Raw genomic sequence first — 27,649 nt, 5'->3', positions numbered from 1 at the left:
TGACTAACGTGCATTCCACACGCCATCCAAACAAATATGATGCAGATATTAACAACACAAAGAAAGTTCACCCCGTCTTATCTCGGTCTGATCTGGCTACAGACTCAGGAGTCTGCCGGGGTGCAGAGATAAGCCAGCCTGTCTTTCATCTTTCAGCTTTTTAAGTCAGCTTTTTTTTTCTTCCAGTGTTTTTTTTCTTCTCCATCTTAAGACTGACTGACACAAACCTTTTTTAAAGTTCTCTACATCAACTTGCTCCAGTATTCAGCTTCCGAGTAGTTTGAATTTTAATAAACGTCTAACTGACATCCACTTGTTTTTTCCTCAGGATTAGTTCAACCAGTAGAGAGGCGTTAATTAATTAAAGTCTGCTTTTCACTTTAAACCCCTTACACTGACCTGTGTGACCATGTTAGTCTTATTCAACCACTAATCAAGGAAAACCAACAAATCTATTATCTTGTGTGACTTATTGACATGATACTAATTTTGGACTGATCCATTGAGACATTTCAGTACATGAGCAGGAGAATGATTTATTACTAGAAGTTATAATTAGAAACCCATTTCTGCTGTCTCCGGGCTGTTAGCACTGACGAACCAGTCTAAACATGATGAGAGAGTCCTTAGGAGGCTGTCTGGGCTTCAAGAGATTCTTCTCTGCTGTGTTGTGTCAGAGTATGAAATTTCTTCAACTTGCGGGTGTGATACAGCGGGTCAGTGTCGGTGGGCCGGTGTCGGTCAACCCTTCATGTAAAAGCATAATTACGACGGAAAAGGCACTTATAAGATGTACCGTATTTTCGTTTTCGGGTCAAACTCATTTTCAATGGGAGTGCTTGGGGCACTTTAGCGTTAGCATCAAAATTGCTATTTTTAAAACACTAAGAAGGCTCGAACCAACATGAAACTTTGCTCGTAGTGTCAACAGGGTCTCTACACATGAACACGAGCGTTGAGAACATTGTTTGTGTACACAGAGTTTACTAAAAAGAGAGTTTTTGGACAACTCACATTAGCAGATGTTTCCTCCGCTCGCCGCCGTCCTGCCACTGAGAAGTGTCGATTTTTCCAAATGCAACATAACATGGAGGACAGTTAAGATGGACCGCTCCTAAAGCTTAGCTCCATATAAATGCACGGATAATTGTTTTGAAAAACAATATTGACCTTGAAGTTTAAAAAGATGCCTCATATAAGAAACAATACTAAAATCAAAAGCCGGAAAAGTCACGTGAGATATCGCATGGATAGTTGTTGCCGGAAGACAGTAGCGGTCCACCTTAACTCTCCTCCATGTTACATTGCATTCTGAGATCGATACTTTTCGGCTGCCATGACGGCAGCTAGTGGAACAAGCTACTGCTAAGGTGGGTTGTTAAAAAACGTTCTTTTTAGCAAACTCTGTGTACACAAACAAAGTTCTCAATGCTGGTGTTCATGTGTAGAGACCCTGGTGATACCACGAGCAAAGTTTCATGTTGTGTCGAGCCTCCTTTGTGTTTTAAAAATAGCGATTTTGATGCTATCGCTAAAGTGCCTGTAGCACTCCCATTGAAAATGAGTTTGACCCGAAAACGAAAATACGGTAAATCTTAAAAGTGCCTCTTTCGTTGCAATTATGCTCTTACACGAAGGTTTGACTCATATACATTCACAAAAAAAGCCTTGGTTGCATTTTGGTGAGAGTTTCACTTTAACCAGTCTGACTCAATGGATGTAGACTGTTGCTGAAGTACCGGTATGGTCTTTGCTATCTGCAAGTAACTGTTTTTTCGAAACTCCCGCCGCTAGTTGAAACGACATCAACAAATTCCAAGCTAACAGCCGGCACGCTGAAACCGTCTCGTTTATTCTTACCTTGATTGATTACCGTGATTCCTCCGATACTGTTTTGCAGACTGAAATGCAAAAGGTGAACAACTGTCCAAGGAACAATTTTGATTTGTTTAAACACACGCAACCAAGTTCATAGCATTTTTCCCCCTATACCCTAATGAGAAATTGGAACTAGACTGACCCACTTGTCTGCTTTTCTAATGCTACGTTATCTAAAAAAAAAGTTAAAATTGCATCACAACACATTAACAATGATCAATATCTCTAAGCTAAACCTCATGAAAACAAAATCACCTCACCTTCATTCATCTTTGAGCCCAAGGGAATCCTGTAGTTTATTGTGGGCAGAAGGTTCTGATTATTTACACGTGGGGTCACAGGTTTTCAGGAATTGTTTGACATTTCGGGGAAAAACAAACCTTTTTTTGTTGGAAGTTAAATATTGATATTATTCTTAAGTCAACAGCTAGCATGGGTCCGTTCAGAGATTTCGAAATCCACCTACCAGCACGTCTAGAGCTCATGAATTAACGTGTAACGTCTTGGTTGTTTCATCTGCATAAAAATGATGAGTTGTGTTTTTACTGGCTCCAGCTACATATTTACTGCACCAACAAAAGAGCACTATGTCTGTCTCATCTAACCTTCTACAAGAGAGAGAATGAATGATTTCACTTGAAACGTTTCCTTAAACTGCCTGCCTGCCTGTTTTTTATGGGTTATAATCTCACAGCATATCAAATATATGTGGGTGGTTTTTACTTGATCACATTTTCCCATCAGTGGAGGTCTTTTTTATTTTGTACCCTTCCTTTGCAATCAGGATATCCCGTGTACCAGACGACCACCAAATCCCCTGCAGGACCTATTGTGGGTACGTTCGTTAAACAAGATTCTGCAGTCTCTCGTACCGCAGTTTATCTCCACAGAAGTTTTCAAACAATCATTAAAATGCTGTTGCTCTCCTTTTTTTCTCTCCATCCTTTTTCTGTTCAGTACCCACCACTTGCCCTCCGGGATATTTCGGCTCGCCGAGCTGTCAGCGTGAGTGTGATTAGACCTGATATGTTGTGCTGCTATAGAGTCGTTTACACGGCTGCGCTGCGTTAACTGCTTTTATTGCTTCTTCTCATTTACATTTACTGTGTCTAAAAAAAAAAAAACCTCTGCTGATACTGTATCCTCTTGTAGAGCTTTTGTTTTTTACAGGGAAGTCCTTGACGTTTTTTCTTTGTCACCTGAGTCCCATTTACTTACAGGAATCCCAGGTTGTTAAAAAGGGCTTTAGGGGACCATTTAAGGCACCAGTGAGTCTGACTTTCTGCAGGGTTAAATGTTAAGAACATGTGACAGGAGTTGGTCAAGAAATGGCTTAATGCACGTAGGCACGACTAAAGGTCAAATCATGTTTTTATTCCTGGTTCCGGTCGGATTTGATGCGATGGTTAGGATACTTGTGTAGCATCAGTGACAGAAGATCTCCAGCATTTGCTGAGCCCTGATGATATTAGATTATCATGTGCGTCTGTGGGGATTTCAGTTCAAGAGGTCTCTGTCCTCTCCTGATAGCAGTAGTCAGTTGGGACGGTTCAGTGAGAACTAACCAGTCTATTATTAACTACGGGCCCTTTTCAAAATGTCCTTTTCTGGTTTCCTTCAAGCTGGGAAACAAATTATTAGTATGTTGGAATTTTTTATTAAAACAAAGACCTCCACCCCTTTGCTTTTTCTGTCTTAGGGTTTGTTAAACAATAACTGAGAAGGATTTTTTTTGTCAGCAGCCTCTTTAAAGCTGATTTGCTTTAAAGCATGTTTTGTAGCTGCAGCGGGGCGAAGAAAAACGGTGGCAGTCTCTCTGGTGGCTGTTCCGTGTCAGTGCCAAGGCTATTCACATACCGATTTCAGGCGAGGCTTGGCAAGACCTGACCACCAGTGTAGCCGCACCACTGTGTGCCACAATATGAGAACAGCCCAACTGGCGGAAGTATTTGTCACTCCTTGTTGTTCAGCCGGACCCTAAGAAAGAGCTCAGGCTCATTTATAAGCAGCCTTCAGGGTTCCGCAGGGTTACTCATTTGAATTTCTATCAGTTAGGCTTCAATTTGTTTGCTTTTATTGTCAGAATTAACATTTCCACTGTGTTTGTGCACAGAGTGTATATGCGACTACAGGGGGACGGCGTACGGGGTGTGCGATGCTTCAGGACGCTGCCTGTGTCGTCAGGGAGTGGAGGGGGAGCGCTGTGACCGCTGTCGACCAGGATACCACTCCTTCCCAAACTGCCAGGGTGAGAAAGAGGAGTATTCATTTCCCACAGGCTGTAGAAACACAACCTCGTCAGGGTTATTTCCTGGATGATTACGAAACACAACCTTTATTTTGAAAGAGATGGTAATGAGATGCTTAAATGTAGTCTGTAGCCTGTTGTGATATTTCTGGACTAAATGCAGTTACAGGGTTGTCGTGCAAAGAATATTAAAAGTTTGTCAGGCTTTACTGTTAATGTTGTGTACAAAATTATCTTTGGCTGCATGCAGTTTTAAGCTTTATACTTTTGACATTTTAAACTTTACGCTCTATCTGAGAAGCCGAGACTTTCTTTATTATCTTTTCTGTCATCCCATTCTTAAGTTATTCAGAAGTTGTTGATGTTAACAGTGTTTTTACAAGTTTGTTTGGATCTGAACCCTTTGAAACACAAACAAATTAACCGATTGAGGCAGCAAAGGCCAGTGGTAGCTGTGTGCTGCACCGCAAAATTACCGCTTTTCTTAATTGAGTCTGGTGGCTTTTAACGACTGAATCGACTGCTGTTTCCAAGTCAAACTCAAAGGAACGTACTTATTGACAAAATGTTTAATCTCCGTAGTGATCTTTTCCATATTGTTGTGAAAGTTGTCAGACACTTGGAATGACAATCTGGGCCAAAAACAAAAACTCATAATGGACGTACTTTGACAGGTGCAGTTTCCCCTAAAGATTATGTTTCAGACGTTTTAGACCATTTTGCACCTGCGAGCTGAGATGATTGACTTGACCAAAAGTTTTTGTACCTTTTTAGTTTTTTAGACCTCAGAATATATAAACATAGGGCTGAGATTTAAAAATACCAAAGTAACCCTTTAGGGAAACCTGCAGTGAATAGTTTGATTTGAATGTCTAACTCATGACCCGCTCTCTCTTCCCCCAGAGTGTCTCTGTGATGGCGCTGGTGCTGCCAACAGTGCGTGCAGTCCAAGTGGCCACTGTGTTTGCCTTCCCAACTACGAGGGGAAGGAGTGTGACGAATGTGCACCCGGCTACTATGGATACCCAGACTGTGCTGGTGAGTGGTCCTGAACCCTGCATGTCCTCCAGTGTAAATACAGTTGACAAACCAGTTGGGTTCCATGTGATCTGAGTGCTGACGGAAAAAAATGTTCACTGGTTTCACTGGGCTCGCTTTGGCCTCTTCTCATGACTCTGTGGAGCAAGCATCCTCATTCTCCCACAGCATGTTTAAAACCTTTTGTTCTTGGTCACATCGATTTATTTACAACATTTCACAGAGGGCTGGAGCATGAGATATATATGGACCTCTTCCTTTTATGGAATCATATTCCCGAGAATAGACAACTGGGAATCACTGAAGGAAATTCTGATTCTGGAAATAAAACAGAAGCCGTCAAAACCATTTTCATGTTAGACTCATGTAACCCTAATGATGATGACACTACAGGCTCACATTTTTTGTTGTTTCCTGTTCGCAGGCTGCCAGTGTTCACAGGAAGGCTCATATAGCAACATATGCAACCCAGTGTCGGGTCAGTGCCTTTGTCTGCCCGGGGTGGTGGGCCAGCAGTGTGACCGCTGTGCCTCTGGACTCAGGTTCCCCCAGTGCTCAGGTAAACACGTCATAACCATCAGACTCACAAATGAAGTCGTGGTTGCAGCAGTGAGACCAATAATCTGTGGTCGAAGTACACAACTCCATTAATTGAGTCAAAATGTAGATAATCCTGGTCAAATATTACTCCCAATGTATAAGGTTTTATATGTGTATATTTAGATACATATAAATATGTATATATATATTACCTTGTACAATAGAATAACCTTATATATATATATTAAATCTTATACAATCTGATATACTAATGTTTTCCCTTTGTTCTGTATCAATGTTGTGCTTCCAGCCCCCATCAGTGTGTGTAACCAAGCAGGAACCGAGGTTGCTGATCCTCAAACGGTACGTCACTCTCAATAAACCTCAGCTCTCTGACGACCAGCGCTCCACCTTGATCATGTTTTTATTAGCCTTGATAACAGAAGTGGTCACAGGGTCACAGTCTAAATCCAGCGCTCTGGGCGTGGATTCACGTTACCTCAAATAACTGATAACACAGCTGCGCCTTGCTCAAACGTCTTTTTAAAAGGAAGTGTTTTTCCCTCAGAAATGTAAATGCAATTAAAAGCGAAGGAAAAGAGACTTCCTTTCATTTTGAAGAGGAAGGCCTTTTTTCACCCCTGTTTTAGAACATGTCCTATGTTTGAGAGAATGAAAACTGACACTGTAGTAGAATATGCAACAGCTTGTGGCTGATTTCCATCTATCTGATTGTAAACTTGGCTTTGAACAGTAGCTAGCAGTCTCAACAATCCTTTTGATTCCTTATCTTTTGTTTCAGGGCTCCTGTGGCTGCCTACCAAACGTGGAGGGAACCCTGTGTGACAGGTGTAAACCTCTCTACTGGAACCTGGCTGCAAACAACCCTCGTGGTTGTATAGGTAAGACGAATCTGGAAAAAAAGAATGGAAACTATCGCTGTTGACTGGATGAAGGTTTAAGGAATAGTTTCACTTGTTGATCTCCTGTCAACCAAAAGTCCTCCAGTCTCATTTTTCATTCCTGGAGGTATTAGTTCTGATCACTGACCCCATTTTTGTTCCACTGGTATTAAATCACCCGTAGCAATCTGACAAGGCACTGATATGAGGCTTGGCCCTTCTTACCCAGAGGATATGTCAACATACCGCTGTCAGCGAAGCCAGATCTGCCTTCCTGTCCCTCAGCGGGGAGCTGAAGAATAACACGTAAATACAGGCAAATTCCTGTTAACTGCTCTGAGCACGGAGCTGCGAGTCAGTCTTTGAGATTTCATGCTGTGACTCTGCAGTAATGAGTACCCAGCGGCACATTAAAAACAACAACTCTGGACTGCTTCGTCCCTTCTCCAAGCCCCCACAGTAAATAACTCTGCCATAATCCACTGGAAATACCTAATATGAGAAAAAATAAGTCAGCTCCCATTATCTCAGCCAGTGAGAGAACAGCGTCAGGCTTTGTCCAGATACTTGTCTAATGTTACAGTTCTGCTCTTAAGCAAGAATGTTGTCACTACCACGCTGCCCGAAGACACAAGAAGGAGGGAAAAAGAGAGCTTCTGATATCCTAAGAATTCCTCTGGGTGGGCTGTGGCCGGACATTAAGGGGAAGTTTTTTTTTCACGGGGGTTGAAAGCGAGCCGTGGCAGTAAATCTCCTCTGGACCTTTGATGTGCAGATGTCTGAGGATTGCGGGGTTTTGTGCTGCTGCGTTTCACCCATGAAAGTGACAAACTCCTGTAATCAGAGTCTATTCACCGTAGATCCTCCTTTATACCTCCACAACCTCTCCCCTCTCTCTCATACCAGAGTGTCAGTGTGACGTGAAGGGGACCCTGAGTGGTGTTGGAGAGTGTGAACAGGTGAGAATTTCACCGGCCGACACACATCTATAAATCAAACTGTGATTCAGATCGTACAGTACAGACTTTTGTTACATTTATTTTCCATGTCATGCTCTCCTTATTATCTGTATGTTTAGAAAAGTGGACAGTGTCACTGTAAGCCCAACGCATGTGGAGACGCGTGTGACACCTGTAAGGACGGATACTTCCTGCTGCAGAAGAAGCAGTATTTTGGTTGCCAAGGTGAGACATCCTCCTCGAACTAAACTTTTCATGTCACATCTCACTTACTTCGCACTCACATGGATTAAGGCGGTCATCAACTTGGGGATGGAGTGGGGAAAAACAAACAAACAGTCCAACTCTTGTAGAACGATAAAATGAAACATGCACGATGATGTGTTGCCATGGCGGTGTTGTAGTGTTTACAAAGAATGGCATAAAACATATTGAATTCAATAATTTCCTGCCTGTTATTTCATCAAAATAATGCATGTAGCTATAAAATCCAGATCTACAAACTTAAAGTTGATGTTAATTTCCCTTAAAAAGTAATGTATTTTACTCATTTACAACATGGATCGAAATCATGTATTCATGAGACGTGAACATCCAGCTGTAAATAATGTCGCAGAGGAAGCCAAAAAGTTGAAATATTCTAATTTTGGATGGCAGCGCATTCTACGGTTGTCACTGCTGTCATTCTTTGATGGTCTAACCAAATTCTACCGTCCTGCTGTCATCTACAAAAAAGACATCTGGATTGCCGTCCACCATCTGCCTGGATCCATGTGAATATGCTACTATAGCATCTGATGTTCAGTTAAACTTAATTTACATAGAATTTTACACACAGTTCATCCATAGCGCTAAACAACAGACAGGAAATCAGTGTGTGAGTGATGATAACATGCTAATGATGAAATAATAACAGCAATATTGAATAGATGAGGAAATCGTTATTCATCCCACACATACAGACCAAGACCAAAGTAAGGAAACTCTGCTTTTAATCGGAAACTAATGACTTTTGCTCCCTCTGACAGGCTGTCAGTGTGATGTTGGCGGCGCTGTTGACATGGCGTGCGATGAGATGTCGGGACAGTGTCGATGTCGGGAGAATGTAGTCGGACGTCGGTGCACTGAGTAAGATATCTTCAGAATCATTTTCCAAGGTTCCCCGCAATGATTGCTTCAGTATATATATTTTTTTAATCAAAATGTTCATGTATCTTGTCAGGCCAGCACCAAGCTACTTTTTTCCCACTCTCCACCAACTGACGGTTGAGATTGAGGATGGCACCACACCAAACGCCAGACCAGTGCGCTTCGGTTACGACCCCCAAGAGTTCCCAGATTTCAGCTGGAGAGGTTATGCTGTAATGTCTCCTGCACAGGTCAGTACATATTCACGTCAGGACCTTGATATATATGGTGCAATGATTTTAATTATTCACAGTGTGGCTGGGGAACTTGACCTTCACAAAACCCTATAGCTTTCTTTTTGCCTCTGCACTGATGTCTCTGCTTGAAGCACATGATGTGTGAATGTGGACACCAGCCCTCGTAGAACTACTGTAACACTTTCTCTCTTCAGCCGGAGGTGATCCTAACGCTTACCCTCGGCTTTCCTGGCCCTTTCCATATTGTAATGCGCTACTGCACCCCCAAACACAAGGGGAGAGCACGAGTGAGAGCGAGGATCTTGGTGGTGGACGAAGCTGGCTCTCAGTCTTGCTGCGACTGTAAGTGAAGGGCCCGCCTTCCCTCGGCTTTACCTTCCTTTCCTCACCTCTGCCTGCTGTCTGTCGATTAACCCGCTCCATTAAACCTGCTCACGTGCCCGCCCGACATGATTTCTAAACATTATAACCCTCATCGTCCACTCAAACCTGTGCCGCTGCAGTCAGCTGTGTGTCACTCTCGTCCCTGCAGAGTGAGGTCAGAGTAACAGTGCATGTTGACCCAAAAGATGGGAGGCAGCACTTATTCCGTGTGGTTCTGCGGTTCTCTAACCCGAGCGGCACCAGTGTGACAGGTAGCATCAAGGCTGCCAATAACAGAGGCGCTGCAGGTAAGGCTGCCTCTGACGTTCATGTCCATACCATATAATTGACTCTAACTCATCATTGAAGACATTTGTGACATTTACACGTAAAGCTAGAGTGTGACGTGTCTGACTGTTTGCTGATGATTTCCCGCTCGTCATTTGTTTTTCCGTGCCCTCAGCTGTGAGTGTGTAACATTTTTGCTGCTCGGCAGGGTCAGATCAGAGCAAGGAAGTAATATTCCCCGAGAGTCCCTCCCCGTCCTTCCTCACTGTCCCAGGAGAGGGCTTCGCTGAGCCCTTTGCACTGACCCCTGGGAAGTGGATCATTCACATACAGGCAGAGGGGGTTCTGTTGGTGAGTTTATGAGGGGAACTAAGAAATAAAAATGACAACAATTAAAGTCTTCTTGCGTAATATTTTTGTATCTGTTATTAGAAATAAATAGCGAATGTGTAATAGATTGTACACTAAAGTTCATATTGTCGCTCTCACTCTCCAGGACTATTTAGTGCTGCTGCCACGGGATTATTACGAGGCACCTCTGCTGCAGGAAAAGATCACCCAGCCCTGCACGTACTTACCCTCTGCAAACAGGGACTCAAAGTAAATCTTAACGTTTTCTTTGTTTTTTAAGGTGTTTTTTTAGGGTATTATTTCACTCATGCACAATTTACTGAGGGTACATTAACTTTATTCTGCACTCACAGCTCAAGTTTCCCAGTTCTATGCAGCTATTGCCTTGACTAGATCTAACATGATCCTACGAACATCCGTAATAACACGTTTGAGGGTACATTTTCATGTTTTAAAAAAATGTACAGCTGTTTTTTTTTTTAAACTATAATAAATCAAAGGGTACAGATGATATGATACATGCCAGAGGGTTTAGACAGAAATCACCAATAGATGTAGAATGCATTACATTAGCAAATAGTAAGGGGATAATCGTCAAGAATTCCACACGTTTCTTCTGATCAGAGCATTAGAGCTAAAAAGGATGAATCTATTCATTGATTATTCAAAAGAAATCGAAAAATAAAAATAATTGCTACCGTCTTTTTTTTTTGTTTTTTTGGACATTTTAAAGACTAACCAGTTTCTTGTGGAAATAACTGGTAGATTGATGTGTACTTTGTTTGCTACCCCAGCCAAGGAGGTTGTTTTCTTCAGTGTCCGTTTGTTGGTTTGTGACCAAGATTATGCAAAATCTAGGGGACGGATTAACACGAAATTTGGATGGAGGATGAATCTCAGCCCAAAATAGATGCCATGAACTTTCGGTGCTGATCAAGATATAGGTGCAAAGACTTTGAAAGCGCAATCACCAAAATTTGTCTGCTTGACTGAAAGCTGCAACTGATTGTTTAGGCATCAGGAGAGAACTCAAATGGAGGCAGTTCGTGCAACATGACCTTATATAGAAAGATTTCCAGATTTTCCATTCTAAGGTTTTACAAGGAAGTTTATTATAGAAAAAATATATATATATATATTAAATAATAAAAATAATTGTCTGTTGCAGCCCTAATGACCGTGAATCTCTCATCATTCTTGCTCACTCTGTCTGTGTTGTCTCTGTCTCAGCTGCTTGTTGTACAAGCATGTGGCCATGGACGGCTTCAGCTCTGCACTGGGCTCGCAAGGAAAACTCTCCAACCGCAAAGGACGCAGGAGGAGGCAGGCTCGCGTGCGGCGCCTCACCCCAGATCACCCTGAGATGGCTGCTATCAATGGCAGACAGGTAGAGAAGATGGCCTGGATATAGAGCTGGTTTCACCTTTTAAGCTTGAACCGGTTGAACACAAAGCTGTAAAACGGGCCGAGTTCCTTGGGAAGGCTCTTAACAGCTGTTTCAAAGTCAAGATTAAAGGCATGAGATTGATTTTTTGGCGTCCGAACTGTGGAACTACTGCTCAATTAACCGAGGCGAAATCTTTAAGTCAACACTTGAACATGCTTTTATAATCTTATACTGATTGCTTTTTACCTCCCTTAATATGTTTGTCCTTTCATCAAAATAAAATGTATGATCTGTGTCGTGTAGTCGCAGCTCCAACTGGGTCTACGTGTGCCCCGTCCTGGCCCATATGTACTTGTCCTTGAGTATGCCAGCGAGGTGGACACTGTGCAGAATGTCAACATACTCATCAGTGGCCAGTCAGGCGGACAGATCCAAACCAGGGCTAACATTTACAGCTGTGCATACAGGTGAGTCTTGTATCCGTCGCTTCAGCATGACAAAAACATCTATATTTACTTGATTTATGTCTTTACTGTTAAAAAGTTGTAGAATCTGTTTTCTCAGACTGTTGTGTGTCTTAACGCTCACAGCTTTTTGTGCCGAAGCGTTGCGGTGGACAGCAGTAATCACGTATCAGTGCTGCAGCTTTCTCACAAGACCGACGTCCTCCTGCAAACTTCCACTGCGTCATTCCTGCTGGTGAGGGAAATGTTTCCACAATGGCTTCCAGGCAGCAGCATGCAATTTGTAATACATTTGTTTCTCTCTGTAGTATAAAGTGTACGCGGTCCCCGCAGAGGAGTTTTCCATTGAGTACGTAGACCCCAAGGTGCTCTGTGTCTCCACTCATGGCCGCTTCACTGAAGACAGGTACTTCACCTTGAGTGAACCCCATTGCATGCTTTTAATGAAAGCTGATTTTGAATGTAAGCTGCAGTTAAGGAGACACTGCTTCATGACAAGAACTACATGCTGTGTTGTTGTGTTGGAGTATGGAGACAAACATCTGTTTTCCAGGTGTGATGGCATTCCTCCAGCTGGGAAAAGTTGTTCACCTGAGGCTGAACTTTATGGTCAAAGCTTATCTCTTGTAACACTCAATTTACTCTCTCTCCCCACCTAATGACCTCGTTACAGATGTTACAGATACTGTGAACTGTATTTACAGCTGTTAGTGTGCAGTCCTGTCAATGTTTAATTTACCTCAAATAGTAAAGAAAAAGCTTCCCAAAAGGGAAAAACATGTCAACATAGAAATAGTTGTAATTGCAAAAGTTGACCTCAAAGCCTCTGCTTCCATATTTAGAGAGTATTTAAAGGTGCAATGTGAAATCTTTTTGGAATGTATGAACTAAAATTATAATGAGATCTATGTATTGCGTTGCAGAGACGTCTACATAAGTTAGCATGCTAACCAGTTAGTTCTGGCCTGTCCTGGTAAATGCCAACACTTCCCTGGTCCCTGAGCACCCAGTCCTGATCACTAGCTGCACAGCTAACTGAGCTAACTAGCTAACAGCAGCTACAGTTAGTAGCTTAGTTAGTGGGTGCTCTGGTAACATGCTGCCTCTTGTTTGTTTTGAGTATGACTTCGAGATGTGGCCAATTGCTACATATCGCACCTTAAAGATCTTCTGAAAGGTAGAGCCCAAAGGTAGGAATCAGTATGAACAATGGTGAATGATTGTACGCCAATCTGGAATTTAAAAAGAAACAAACATTTGACCAAGAGGTGCGGGATAAATTGAAGTAAATTTGTCTAAATACTGGAGTGAAGACGGAGCACATGCAGCCTGCTAGCCCGCAAAACTAAAGCTTTCCTCAAAAGTGTGTGTATATTTAGTGTGTGATGTCCAGATTTCTGCACATTGATGAGAGAGAGTGTGATAACCAGAGGATTTCAAGGTTTAAGAAAAGGATTATCGGAGATTAAGGTCTTTTCATTGTTCGCAGTCTCTGACTGGCTGCTGACCCCTCTCCTAACAGCTCACATTGTTCTGACACAACAGTGCTTGGCAATCATCTCAAACACTGTCAACAACCTTTGAGAAATAACGTCTTGTTGCTCTTTAACGTTTTCAGTCGACACTGCATTCTGAGGCAATTCGACAAGCCAACCTCAGCCTGGATTTTGTATGCCGCCCGCGATGGGCAGCTATCTTCGGCGCTAGCTGCCTCTCTCCAACGAGTAGAGAATGAGGACTGGAGACGGAGACGACAGACCGGGCAGTTCCTAGTTCGCGGGCCTCAGAGTGATGGGGTGCTGCTTAAATTCCCTCAGGTAAAAACCTTGAATACTTTGAGCTGTTCTGAACTTGACGTGCGGCTGGGAGACGTTCATTGAGCAACATCTGCTCTGACATTAATTTCAATTTCACCAAGACTGTTTGACACACCTTCATTTTTTTCCCAGACGGAGATCACTTTCACGCCCAGGGAGCCCCTCACGGGCAGGTACGTGGTTGTGGTCCATTATCACCAGCCTGAGCATCCCTCCTTCCCCGTGGAGGTCCGAGTGAACGCAGGGCGTGAGTGGAAGGGTAAGTGTGGGAGGGAGTGGCAGGCTTACTCCTGTCATATGAAATAGATTAAAGAGTTTACTGGCTCCTATTGGACACAAGTGAGGTTACTCAGGCAGTGAGAAAAAGACTGATTCCTGCTTAAGAGCAGATTAACTCCTCGGGCTCATGACAAGATGATCAAAGGTCTTGGACAAACTTCCCTATATGGCTGTAAAGGAGGGATGGATTATTGTGCTGCATGCTTGTGTCTCTTTCTCTTCTTTCCCTCCCCAACTTCAACTCCTTTAATATCTCTTGCAGGTTCGATAAACGCGTCCTTCTGCCCTGCGGTCTCAGGCTGCAGGGAGGTTGTGATCGCTGACAGGCGCATTGCCCTCGACTTTGACCAGAATTCTTGGCAGCCGCCCACCATCTCTGTGATCGTGCCACCGAGGAAGACACTTGTTCTGGTCAGTGATGAGTTTAGGGTTGTTAACAAACACAAAAAAAAACCTTTGGAGGTTGGGAGTAAAAGGCAGCTGTTTTTAAGCTCACCAGTATCGGATTGATACTCTGCATCGGCCGATTCAGTGTATTAGAATCAGTATCAGGAAGGAAAAAATGGTATTAGGACATCTCTAGATAAGTTTAAATAAATGTATTCAATTATATGAGAATTAAATCACAGAACAATAGAAACAAAATGAAGAAATTGTCAAGACATACTTTGTTATTAAGTCTGCTGGTTTGAGGAGTCTTTGTTTTCCTTTCGTACTGGAGTTGTTCAGGTTCAGTCCTTGGCATGCTGAGGTCCTCTCTCCTCAGTGTTATGCCATATACCCGAAAAACAACAATGAAGGGCCTGTATTCTACCTGGCAGCCCCACTCAGCTTTATAAAGGCTTCCAACCTCTGTGAGGCGGGGGCAGGTCGGGCTTTGCTTGCCTGTTGTTCACCTACTTTATTTTTTCCTTCTCCAAGATAAAATCAAGCAGCACAATGTGGCTAAAACACCTCATATCCTCAGTTAATCTCTTTATCGCTCTCTCTATCCTACCGATAAATATGTTTTATGCACAAAACAAACCAACACAGTGTGTGCTTTGATCATTTTTTATGATTTCTTTCTTTGTATAGGATTATATCTTGCTGGTTCCTGATAGCAGCTACACCCCAGATCTCCTGAAAGAGAAGCCGCTGGATAAATCTACAGATTTCATACAACAGTGCAGAGGAGAAGGTTTCTATATTGAGTAGGTAGTAGGTTTAAACTGACACTTTTAGGATGTGATCACTTGTTTCTGGATGTTTGTTTGAGCTGTTCTCTCTTCTGTCCGTGGTACCATGATGCTGTGTTCGATTTAGTCATCAGTGCCCCACAATAATAAAGGAACAGTGGAAGTTTGTGTATATGCTGCCCTCTAGCTGTGATAATGGAGAACAAAACCACATCTGCATCTGAAAGAACATTGTATTTATTTTTCTGCCTCTTCAGTCCCAGAACTTCTTCCCAGTTCTGCAGAGACTCAGCCCGCTCTCTTGCGGCTGCCCATAACGACGGAGCTCTGCCTTGCAACTGCGACAAGTCCGGCTCCACCGGGGCCGCCTGTGATCCGGTTGGAGGACAGTGTCCCTGCAGGCAGCACGTCATCGGACGACAGTGCACGAAGTGTGCCACGGGATATTATGGCTTCCCCTACTGCAGGCGTAAGTGAAAGCGACAGCTCCCCACTCTCTTACGTCTTGTTAGTTCATTTGTCCGAATGAAATCTCCCCTCTCTCTCCCTCCCTCTGCAGCGTGTGAGTGCGGCCGCCGACTGTGTGACGAGGTGACGGGACGCTGCATCTGCCCTCCTCAGACGGTCAAACCAAGCTGCGAGGTGTGTCAGACTCAGACGTTCAGCTATCACCCTCTGCTGGGCTGCGAGGGCTGTGGATGCTCTCCAAACGGCATCAAAACCGATGCAGGGCCCGACTGTGATCGCATCACCGGACAGTGCAGGTCAGTGAAAATCTGATCGGTAAGGGCTGCAGACTTTTTGAGATGGAGGTTAGAACTACACCATATGTTGTAAAGATACAACTAACTATCGTTTTTATTTTGTTTTCATTTTAGAGTAATCTGCGGATTATTTTCACAATTAATTGATTAGTTGTTTGGTCTATGAGATGTTTCCTGAGCCCAATGTGATGCCTTTACATTGCTTCTTTTGTCCAACCAACAATCCAAAACTCTCTCATAATGTCAAAGAAAAGCAGCAAGTCTTTACATTCAAGAAGCAAAAACCTGCAAAATGTTTGACAATTTTGCTTGAAAAATTATTCTAATGATCAGTTGATGATCAAAATTAGTTGGCATTTAATTATCTTGCAGTCAGCTAATTCGTTAATGGTTGCAGCTTAGGATTTTTCTTGGTTCCTGTGTATCATACAGTCAATCAGGGCTGTAAAAACACGTATTGCTATGTCCTCACAACACAAAATACAGATCAGACCACAAACGACATTATTTTAACTTCCGTTTGCAATGACAATAGGGCAAAAAGACCATCTAATTCCATTTCATTGTAAAACTCACTAATAACTTGCTGATGGATGTCCTTTTTTCCAGAACGTTCTCTCTTTTCATGCCCTCTGTCATGATTTATGAGTAATGAAAAAAAAAAAGCCTTAAAGGTGAAACTGAAACACAACTCCGAACCACTTAAAGTGATTGACGAGGGGATTAGTTCACAGCCCAGTAATGTTGATATAGCCTGTCTTTTCTATCAAGTCTTGATTTCAGTCTAAAAATCAGCTCCAGCACTCATTTGCTGTTGTGTAAGTAAAGAAACAACAGACTGTGTGAAGGAATAACAGCATAAAGCACCGTAATGTGTGATGTAATTTCTTACAGTTGTACGTGTAAATGTTGTTTGTTTGTTCCTAATTCGAAACAATATGCTTTTTTATTTTTATGTAGTTGTAAGCCCAGGATCGGGGGCCGGCAGTGCGATCGCTGTGCTCCAGGTTATTATCGCTTCCCTGAATGCGTACCGTGCAACTGCAACCAAGGTGGTGTCACACCTGGCTTGTGCCACCCAGACACAGGCCGATGTCTCTGCAAGGTGAGTCCCATTTCATCATCTTTGCGGATTCAAAACTCCCTCTTACACATTACTGTTTGTTTGGTCTTTTCTTTCTCTGACTCTTTCTCTCCTGGTGCTGCTGCCATGTTTTGTAGAGAAACGTTGCTGGTGTCAGGTGTGATACCTGTCGGAAGGTTCCTTCTATTTTGACCCCTCCAACCTTCACGGCTGTACCAGCTGCTTCTGCTTCGGAGCGACTGACCAGTGTCAGAGCTCCAGCAAGCGCAGGGGGAAGGTGTGTTTGCTTTTCGTGCCTGTGCTTGTCTGTAATGCCCGCAAAGCTTTTCTGGCTGGTAGCAGTTAAATGATGAATAACATCATTTGTCAAGTGAAGTTGACTGTGTTGTTCAGGGAAACAGCTGATTCTTAACACACAGTCACCTCTGTTGTCAAGTGAAATTAGGTTGTTTGCAAAATGATGTCTATGTTTGTAAATTATAAGCCTGTGGAGCCGCATATCGCCTGTGAGTTGTGAATACTGTCCAGTTTTTAAGATGGCTTTTCCCATTTATCCCCCGTTATAAGTTTGTTGACATGCAGTCCTGGCGTTTGGAAAGCCCCGACAAGGAGGAGGTTACCTCTGTGCTGAACACGGCCAGTAACACAGTGGTGGCAGACATCCAGGAACTTTCTCCCACAGTCCAGACTCTACACTGGGTGGCACCATCGTCCTACCTGGGAGACAGGGTGAGTCCAAGAAGGGGAGAAAACAACATGACAACAAGAAACTGTCAATAGATTCTAAAGCAAATGTTTAAATATGGAAGCAGACACAATATTTCCATATACTTTTACATATATTTATTGTATATTTTGTATCCTCAATTGTTCCAAATCTTAATACTTCCTTGTTGGCACCATGTTTCTAGGTCAGTTTTTCCCAGTTCCTAGATTATTAGTAGATTTCTTGGCTTATTTCTTTCGGTTTCATAGCTTTGTCCACATTCCCTATTTAACTCGCCAATTTACAACAGTTGTTGAGATCTAAAGAGGCAAAAAACTGCCTTCTCATTTTAAACCAGTAATTTGTCAGCTAATACTGGTGTTTTTAAAACCAAGGGCCTGTTTCTTTTTATTTCTTGAATTTCTTGTTTAAACATATTTTAGGGTCTAAATGACTGATTATTAGTACAAACTAGTTTTGGGAATTGGTCCTGTTAATCTCAGCAGTAATTTTAATTTACAGAACACCAGTGTTCAGTCGTTTAGTTAGTTTGTGTTATTGTGCTACTTTGGTGTTTCAACATGTTAGTTGTCAGTTCTGAATTATTTTGTAAATATACAATAAACATTCAGTAAAGATATGGGAGCATTTGGGTTCACCTTTTCGTCACACCTTTAGGATGTGTTTTCACCTCTGAAAACATTGGCTCAGATCTTTAAGTTCAACTGGGTTTTTGGCGTTATCTTATCCAAGTCTTTTGCAGTTATTTTTAGAACTGTTGCAAGGTCCCTAAAATCTTCGTAATGGTTAGATAGGTAAAATGCTACACTATAATAACTGATAAAAATGTCAGCCTTAATTTTTACCTCAATATTGTGAAATAGTGACATAGATTGCTCTGAAGTCCTTTCAGGATAAGCTAACAGGTATTTCTGCTTTTCCTCCATGTTTTAGGTTTCATCTTATGGTGGTTTCCTCACCTACCAGTCCAAATCCTTTGGGATTCCCAGTGAGGGGATGACTCTGATGGACAGAAGACCCGATGTTGTGCTAACTGTGCGTATTGCTACTAGTTACATATATTTTTTTTCATTGTCAGAAATACAGTTTTTTTTAATTTTTTTTTTTATCTAACTCATTTTATCCCCCTAGGGTCAGGATATGACTCTGATCCACATGGCCTCACAAGTCCCACTTCCAGACAGGCTGTATCAGGGCCGAGTCCAGCTCCTGGAGGTAAAGCACACACCAGTTCCTCTGCTCGACTTTAGTTAAGGCGTCACTATGTATTGATTTCCAATCTACCACATGATATGAGAGGGGATGAACACGGACTGAGGATTTCTTTGTTCTTGGAGCCTTATCAGTTATGAGGTCGTTCAGACCAACAAGTTGATTCCTGTACGAGCTGTTTATTAGATGATAAGATATGTTTGTGTGAAGCAGATTTTGACCTGAAAGTGGGGTGAGAATGTGGAACTGTGAATGCGAAGTTCACAGAAAGCTGCTATCAGATTTAGTTATTTTTGGGTATAAGTGAAATTTTTGAGTTGTCAAGGCCTTCAGGCTTCATCCACAGAGGAACATTATTAGCAATACTAAGTTTAAAGAAAGTTGAGTTCATTGTTGTTGAAATATCTCACCCTCTATCCACATGTTAAACAGCTGGACAGATACTGGTCTTTTTTCCGTGTTTTTTAATTTAGTATTAAGCAAGTTTAGATGATATATAAGCAGGTTTAGATGATCTATGAGCAGGTTTAGATGATATATAAGCAGATTTAGATGATAAATAAGCAGGTTTAGATGATATATGTGCAGGTTTAGATGATATATAAGCAGGTTTAGACGATCTATGAGCAGGTTTAGATGATATATGAGCAGGTTTAGATGATATATAAGCAGATTTAGATGATAAATAAGCAGGTTTAGATGATATATGTGCAGGTTTAGATGATATATGAGCAGGTTTAGATGATATATGAGCAGATTTAGATGATAAATAAGCAGGTTTAGATGATATTATGTGCAGGTTATATGATATTATGGAAGCAGGTTTAGATGATATATGAGGCAGATTTAGATGATAAATAAGCAGGTTTAGATGATATATGTGCAGGTTTAGATGATATATGAGCAGGTTTAGATGATATATGAGCAGATTTAGATGATAAATAAGCAGGTTTAGATGATATATGTGCAGGTTTAGATGATATATGAACAGGTTTAGATGATATATGAGCAGATTTAGATGATAAATAAGCAGGTTTAGATGATATATGTGCAGGTTTAGATGATATATGAACAGGTTTAGATGATATATGAGCAGGTTTAGATGATATATAAATACTGTGAAAGAAAAAAAAGGAAAAACCCAGACAGAGTCGATGCAGATGCATGATGGAAGGTTCCTGCTCAGGCTGGTAAGAGCTGACCAATCAGAGCAGGCTTGACTTTTGGGGATGGCAGCCTTTAAAGAGACAGGCACTAAAACTTGTTATCAGACAGAGGGTGAGTATTTCCAGAGTAAAAGCTTACTGGATGTTTTTATTGAGAAATAAAGCCAACATGAATGTGCAGAACTTTTTAATCAAGCCGTCACTGTGTATTGATTTCAAATCTACCACATGATATGAGAGGGGATGAACATGGACTGAGGATTTCTTTGTTATTGGAGCCTTGTGAGTTATGAGGTCGTTCAGACCAACAAGTTGATTCCTGTACGAGCTGTTTATTAGATGATAAGATATGTTTGTGTAAAGTAGATTTTGACCTGATAGTGGGGTGAGTGAAGAGCTTTGTATGTCGTAAAGGAACTGTGAATGTGAAGTTCACAGAAAGCTGCTATTAGATTTAATTGTTTTTGGGTATAAGTGAAATTTTTTAGTCGTCAAAACCTTCAGGCTTCATCCACAGAGGAACATTATTAACAATACTAAGTTTAAAGAAAGTTGAGTTCATTGATCGCCCTCCATCCACATGTTAAACAGCTGGACAGATACTGGTCTTTTTTCCTTGTTTTTAATTTAGTATAAGGTTATATACAGGTTACAGGTTTTATAAGGTTATATGCGGGTTTAGATGATATGTAAGCAGGTTTAGATTATATATAAGCAGGTTTAGATGATATATGAGCAGGTTTAGATTACATATAAGCAGGTTTAGATGACATATAAATACTGTGAAAGTCTAAAAAAAAAAAAACCCAGACAGAGCTGATGCAGATGCATGATGGAAGGTTCCTGCTCCAGCCGGTAAGAGCTGACCAATCAGAGCAGGCTGAGATTTTTAGGAGGGCAGCCTTTAACGAGACAGAGGGTGAATAGAGGTGCTGCAGCAATGGACAGTACGAGAAAAATATTGTGTTTTTTGACCAGTAAAGCACAGTTTTTAATAGACACCCAAAATATAAGCATGATCCTGAAAGATGAGCATGAAGCAGGAGCTTATGTATTTGTTATCTGCAGGGAAACTGGCGCCATGCTGTCACCAACAGGCCCGTCTCCAGAGAGGAACTGATGATGGTCCTGGCCGGTCTGGTCGGCCTGAGGATCCGAGCCTTGTACTTTACTCAGAGCCAGAGACTGAGCTTAGGGGAGGTAGGCCTGGAGGGGGCGACCAACACGGGGACGGGCAGCCCTGGAAACACCGTGGAGGACTGCTCCTGCCCCCCTCAGTACACCGGAGACTCCTGTGAGGTGAGGAGTTTGAATGCAATCAGATATCCCTCAACACTGCTGCTGTTTACTTTTTATGATCAGATGATTATTCACCTTCACAATTTGTGATGTTTTTCAAATCAAATAATAGTATTTATTAAACTTGTTAGGTTACAAGCAGATGTGGCTAAAAGAAGCACTAATATCACTGAAGGCTTAGCATGCTCTTGGATGTTCATGTCTTGGGTGTGGACAAGACTTGGAATGAATCCAGCTAACATCGGTATTGACATAACGAAAAAAAACCCTTATTTTTTCATGTCTGAAATCTGCACAGGTGTGACAATGAACTGAAAAAATATGGTTACAGGGTGGGGAGCGGTTAGGAGAAATTCTGAGCAGGGTGGAGCAAGGCCTCTTGTCATCTTCAAGAAGCCCGGCCTCCTCCTCATATTTTTAGGGTGTCTTAACACGCCTGAACGGAGTACCACACCCTATTCCTAGAGGAAAAATTTATCATGAGAGGGAGCCTTGGGTGGAATGTACTGGAAAATACCAGCCGGAGAGCTACGCCGCTAGATTGTGTAGCCTCGGGGCCGGGATATGTTGCACAATCACGCAGACATAATATTAGTGATTATACAGCTATAATCACTGGCATGGCTACAGCTCATAGTGCAAACAACCGTGATGTAGTTGCTAAGGAAAAGCTTTACTCGAATTTTTTTTTGATCCTGGGAATGTTGCTGGCTGGATTTGCTCTTCTCAGATCTGATTTGTGTACACATGATTGACGCAGCACTGATTAAAAATGAGAACAGAGCAACCACTTATTTTGAGGGGCGTTCCTCTTGTACCGGATCCTTTATTAGTGGAGACAAATTGTAATATCAATAAAACCTTTTAAATGTGTTTTTTTTCCCAGTGATGTCTGTTGCCATAGCTGTGGTTACCTGTCTGTGTGTCCGTCAGCAATCGTCAGACGGGGAGTGGTTTTAAAGGAAGTTTGATTATATGCAGCCAGAGGCGCTATGACAAGGCGCCTCGCCTTGACACATGGGGTGTGGCAGCTGGCAACACACTGTTACTCATAAACCTGAACGTTGTTACCTGAGTGCAGGTGGAGTGTGCGCGTGTGTCTGTGAGGACAAATGACACACCCAGTTGTGTCTGTTGTGTGTTTGGGGAGCGTGATTCAGGAGTGAGTTTGTTGTCTGAGGAAGTCTGACTTTCCTACCAGTCACATACGCTTGCACCAACACTGTTATAGACCATATATGCACATATAGTGGAAGTCTATACAAATAATACTTGAGTAAATGTCATGAAGTTTCTGATATGATATGTACTTAAGTTTTAAAAGTACAAGTAAAGGTAAATAAAGATACATTTACATGTATGTATAAACTGTATGCTTAGTGTTGACTTGGCCAGTAATCGGATCTGATATTCAGCAATTGTCTGATTATACGAATCAGCGTGTTTTTGTTTTTTTAATCTGATTGCGGATAAAACGAATTAATATAAAATGTGTGCTGCTTTGGCTCTGACGCAGCATGTCATCTGCAAAGTGACTAGTAACAAAAGTTATCAAATAAATGTAGCGTTTGCCTAAAAATGAAGTGGAGCGAAAGTATAGAGTAGCATAAAATGGAAAGTTCTCAAGTAAAGTACAAGAGCCTAAAAGTTGTACTCAAATATGGTGCTTAGTTACATTCCATCCCTACATTCAACACATACAAACAAAAACAACATCACACACAGCTACACAAATAATATGACTGAATATAAACACACTGTTATATTTTCATTTGGTTTGCCAAGTAGAGGCTTTATCACCACACCCTGCAGATTTAAGCAAACACGGCAGCATTTACACTATTGTGATTTTCCTTTTCTCTATTCAGAAATGATGAAAAGTGGATTTCCTGTGTGTCTCAAGCTATATTGATTGTGTGTGTGTGTGTGTGTGCGAGGGGGGGAGGAAAGGTGAGACAGCGAGCATGCATGTGTGTGCTTGTGCGCCTTCATACACTCATTGCTGATCTGCAAGGCTGACTCAGGTGGGTGACGGGGCGTGTCCTCTCCGTGAGGCTGAGCGTGTGTTTAAGAGGCTGAGGCAGGGCAGAGTGGAGCATTATTTCACACAGACTAAACGTCAGGAATGTTAGAAACGCGTATGGATAGACGGAGACACACGGGGGTTTCGTTACAAACCCTGATATGTTGGACTTTGATTGGACTTTGCTGCGCCGGCCACAGGCCCTTCACCAGGCGGGAGCGACCCCGCCACGCCAGACATCATGACCGATGGATCCAGAGGGTCCAGTACCCTTCACCTAATGACCAGGGAACTCAGAGGATAGAGTATCCGTCAGTGAACGATGAGGGTACCCAGGAGCTGCGCTACCCCTCAGTGCAGGACAGAGGACAGACAATTCAGTTCCCTTCTTTAGATGACAGTGGTGCCAGTTCTCAGATTCAGGTAAAAGTCTGTGAGGATCCTATTCTTAAGAGGATGTTGCTTCACTTTAGCCCCAGGAAACACTTTTCAGCGCCTCAGGTGTGGCTGGTTAGACTGTTATCTCTGAAAGCAAAGGGCGCACTTCAGCCCTTCGCTGTTAATTGTTAGTGACACTCAATTCAGGTCAAGTTCACTGCTGTGAACTTAATGACCAAACTGAGGTCCTGTCTAGGTAAAACAAATAAAACAAATTCTGTGTTTACAGTTAATAAATATGTCTGCTAAAGTAATTGATTTTTTAATTATATCACTCAACGTGGTGAACAAGGAGGTAAATAGTAAAAAGTCCAGAACCAGATTACCACAGGATTACCAAGTAAAGTAGACTATTGTGTTCAAATTGTATGAGCTAAAAAGTTGTAACAGCTTAAAGTAATTGCTGCTTTAGTGTAGTAATGGGAAAATCAGAAGCCGGAATGTCTTCTAAAAGTTGATAGGATTTTTACATTATTGTGATGAACAACCTTAGTTTTTTTTCTTCAGGTTTTTAATTCACTGGTTAAGCCAAAAACCTTTAATCTATAAAATGTTTCTCAGTTATAATTTTCGCCCGTGACATTGTATAATTAAAGTAGTATCATCATTTCTTTTTATAACATTGCTTTAAAATGCAGATATTAAGCGGTACATCTAGGAGTACGAGTTAAACTTTTAAACAGTAATTTAAGATTGGGTAACGTGGTTTTTTTATGTATGTGTTTTTTTAACTTATTTTTTTTACATAACATCAAAGGGGTATCTGCCAACATATACACAGAAACAGAAGACAATGTTTTAAGAAAGAGAAAGAAGATAAAAAAAACATAAAGACGAACAAACAACAACAAAAAGGAGATCAAATATTTTTTCGTTATTTTTTTGTATTCTTTTTTGTTTTTTCATTGCAGTGCATCTTAAGAACCAGAAATAGCAAGAAGAAGAGAAATACACGCCAACAAATACATAAACAAACAGCAAAAAATAAAAGGGGAAAAGTTTATTTTTCTTCATATTTCTGTTTTTTTTCCTTTCCAGAAATGTGCTCCTGGATTCTACCGAGACAACAGCGGGCCTTTCCTGGGCGGCTGTGTGCCCTGTGAGTGCAACGGTCTGTCTGCTGAGTGTGAGGACGGGACAGGGAGGTGCCTGGTAAGAAATAACTCCTTTCCCATTATTAACGTCATCGTGACCACAGGTTAGAGCACAGATACCCTCACACACCTAAAAGAGTGATTACCTCATCCCAGCTGTGAGCCGCAGTTTAGTCAGAGTCTAGACCTCTTTACCTCCAGGCTACACTTTGTGTTTGTCATGTCACCATATCAAAAGCATTTTGTGATATGGGTCCCTGTTCTTCTGTTATGGCTCATTATTTTCCTTGATGGAACGATGCGCCCTTACAAAATCTCAGCCATCTCCCTTGTGTTACTGTTATGCAAGACACTCAGGACTGGGCCTGTGTGTGCGATGCATTCATGAGTCAACAGCTCAAAGCTGAATGGACACTAGCAGGCTGAATGCACTTGCTCTGTGTTTTTTTTTTTGCCCCCAGATGTTTTCGTTCCTGCTTCAGTGCAATGAAAGACTGGTTCGAGTTGGTACAGCGTGTGTGTAAAAAGGCCGACTGCAATGAGCGGACAGTTAGCTGCTCCCCTTCACTCTTCACATATTGTTTACAAGTGCTTTAAAGAGTACGTCACGTCTTTTTCAGAACTGTAAGTACAACACAGCCGGGGACAGATGCGAACGCTGCGAAGAAGGTTATTACGGAAACGCGGCCCAGAGGACGTGCAGAGTGTGCCCGTGCCCATTCAGCGTGTCCACAAACAGGTAGGAACAGAACACCTCCATTCAGCTTCGACTTGATAAAATCAAAAAGTGCACGCCAGGAATTAAATCATGATCCCTCTGTCAATGTGCAGTTTTGCAATAGGTTGCAGAGAGGTCTTCGGGGACTTCCAGTGTATATGCAAGGCAGGCTACACCGGGGAAAAGTGTGAGAGGTGAGTCAGTTGAACGGTACACAAAAGCTGTACGTTGGAGTAATGTCGTCTGATTTCTATTTTGACAATCTTTCTGATTTCTCTTTCCCACAGCTGTGCTCCTGGTTACTATGGTGATCCGCTGGTGCCAGGAGGAAGTTGTCGGCCTTGTAATTGCAATGGCAATGGAAACAGCTGTGATCCCAAGACCGGAGGTTAGATTTCTTGACTAAACAATTCATTGATCTACTGTTAAATTACTGTAATTCCTCAAATAATGACCAGATCCATTATTATGGAAGGTCTTTGTTTGAGGCAGGCTTGCATTAGAGCTTTCGATTATTAAAATTAGTCTCATTTTTTTAGCCGCTGCCCTTTTAAAGTTACGGCTTTACTCTGGTAATACAAACTCAACACCTGTATCAGTTTCAAATTAAAAGCCCTCGGCGTGGACAGATATCCATCATTTCTCATCAAGGCTTTTATTGTGAAGCATTTGCAGGAACGAGATGTACAAAAGGTTACCATACTGCACTTGAAATGTAGCTACTGCCATCTTGTGGCATGTGTATATTAGTCCAAAAATACAGTTTGGCTGTTGGACCATGCTAATAGTAGACAATGTTCTTTTTATTTTCCAGTTTGCAAGAACACCCTGGAGCCAGGAGACACAAACACAGATGAGAGCTGCCAAGGTGAAAAAAAAAGAACTGAGGCCTGATGCTCCGACATGTAGTTTGCAATACATTGAACATGATCGTTTGCTAATCCAGCCGTCTCTTGTTTTATTCCAGAGTGTGACAACTGTGCCCAGACTTTACTAAAGGATCTGGAGAAGTTGGATGATGAGCTGCACAGGATCAAGGCTAAACTGGACAACGCTTCTGCCAGCTCCTCCTCCCAGGAAAGGCTGAGGGATCTGGAAAAGGCCGTGACGGACACCAAGGTAAATTCAGTGTAGGCACAAAAGTCAAGAAATGATGCCAAATCGCGATGCAAAATACAATGAACACAGGCACAATGAGATACATTGTTCGATTTGTTTCATTTCTAACTTGCACTTTGTACATCTGCTTGCTACACACAAACAGTATGGCACAGGATGGGTGTGTGCTTGTTTAAACATTTGCGATTCCTGCTGATAAGCAATCTCAGTGAATTTTGTCCCACAGCCTTTGTGTCGACACGAGTTAGGGACCACACCGCTGCGTGCCAGCGTTTGCCGCTCCGATCCATCGTTTCCCATTCTCTAATAATCTCACCTGTTACATCCACTTCATTTGAGTGTGCATCCACGAGACACGAGTAATTCCAAAGGCACCATCTGAAAAAAGGAACAAGCTCTTGACACTCCACCTACAGCATCCGTATTTGACTTTGTGCAGCTTCATTTACATTTCTGCCACTGCCCTTTTATTCGCAGAATCTCGTCAACAAATTCGGCTCCGCCGTCAATGACGAAAAGTCCAGAGTCAGCCAGCTGGAAGAGGACACGATCAATCTGTCAGATGACATCAGCACCCTCAAAGACAAGGTAGAGTACCGGAGACAAGGCCTCAGCATTTGAAGAAAATATCAGCATGTAATAATGGGGGTGTAAATGTGCATTGTCCGTGTGTATTCCTTTTGTAGGCAGATAGACGGGCTAGTGAGGCTGACAAGGCAGTGGAAGCTGTTGAAAAGACCCACAAGAAGGCTAAAGACCTGGACTCGGACATTCGAACCCTACTCAAGAAAATCCAAGGTAAAGCGTAACCTCAATTCAGCACCACAACACTATCTTAAAGTCTCTTAACCTCTGACCTTCCCTTTGTTTGTGTGTATGAAAATTATTCAGTGTATGACATCACTGACACAGCTGTCACAGCTCATAT

General features: G+C 42.1%; 1 protein-coding gene across 1 annotated transcript in view; it reads left to right on the top strand.

Annotated features, from left to right (window-relative positions):
* The window catches only part of LOC115573153 (laminin subunit alpha-3-like), a 63,622-nt gene that overhangs the window by 22,452 nt on the left and 13,521 nt on the right, over positions 1-27,649 (top strand). The window contains 39 exon segments of the mRNA XM_030403817.1: positions 2,663-2,713; positions 2,836-2,883; positions 3,992-4,126; positions 5,030-5,164; positions 5,589-5,723; positions 6,015-6,067; positions 6,507-6,606; positions 7,513-7,565; positions 7,685-7,790; positions 8,594-8,693; positions 8,788-8,944; positions 9,483-9,621; positions 9,810-9,952; positions 10,098-10,201; positions 11,183-11,339; positions 11,643-11,806; positions 11,930-12,038; positions 12,112-12,209; positions 13,422-13,620; positions 13,753-13,879; positions 14,162-14,310; positions 14,977-15,092; positions 15,335-15,546; positions 15,637-15,841; positions 16,802-16,946; positions 17,063-17,093; positions 17,096-17,202; positions 17,493-17,654; positions 18,586-18,687; positions 18,784-18,867; positions 21,099-21,329; positions 24,829-24,942; positions 25,505-25,623; positions 25,716-25,796; positions 25,890-25,990; positions 26,417-26,470; positions 26,570-26,721; positions 27,199-27,309; positions 27,408-27,519. Of these exon segments, the coding sequence (XP_030259677.1) occupies positions 2,663-2,713; positions 2,836-2,883; positions 3,992-4,126; positions 5,030-5,164; positions 5,589-5,723; positions 6,015-6,067; positions 6,507-6,606; positions 7,513-7,565; positions 7,685-7,790; positions 8,594-8,693; positions 8,788-8,944; positions 9,483-9,621; positions 9,810-9,952; positions 10,098-10,201; positions 11,183-11,339; positions 11,643-11,806; positions 11,930-12,038; positions 12,112-12,209; positions 13,422-13,620; positions 13,753-13,879; positions 14,162-14,310; positions 14,977-15,092; positions 15,335-15,546; positions 15,637-15,841; positions 16,802-16,946; positions 17,063-17,093; positions 17,096-17,202; positions 17,493-17,654; positions 18,586-18,687; positions 18,784-18,867; positions 21,099-21,329; positions 24,829-24,942; positions 25,505-25,623; positions 25,716-25,796; positions 25,890-25,990; positions 26,417-26,470; positions 26,570-26,721; positions 27,199-27,309; positions 27,408-27,519 (4,701 nt within the window).

Source organism: Sparus aurata, chromosome 21 (genome assembly GCF_900880675.1).
Source record: "Sparus aurata chromosome 21, fSpaAur1.1, whole genome shotgun sequence".
NCBI lineage: Eukaryota > Metazoa > Chordata > Actinopteri > Spariformes > Sparidae > Sparus > Sparus aurata.
This window is presented reverse-complemented; position numbering and strand designations above follow the sequence as displayed.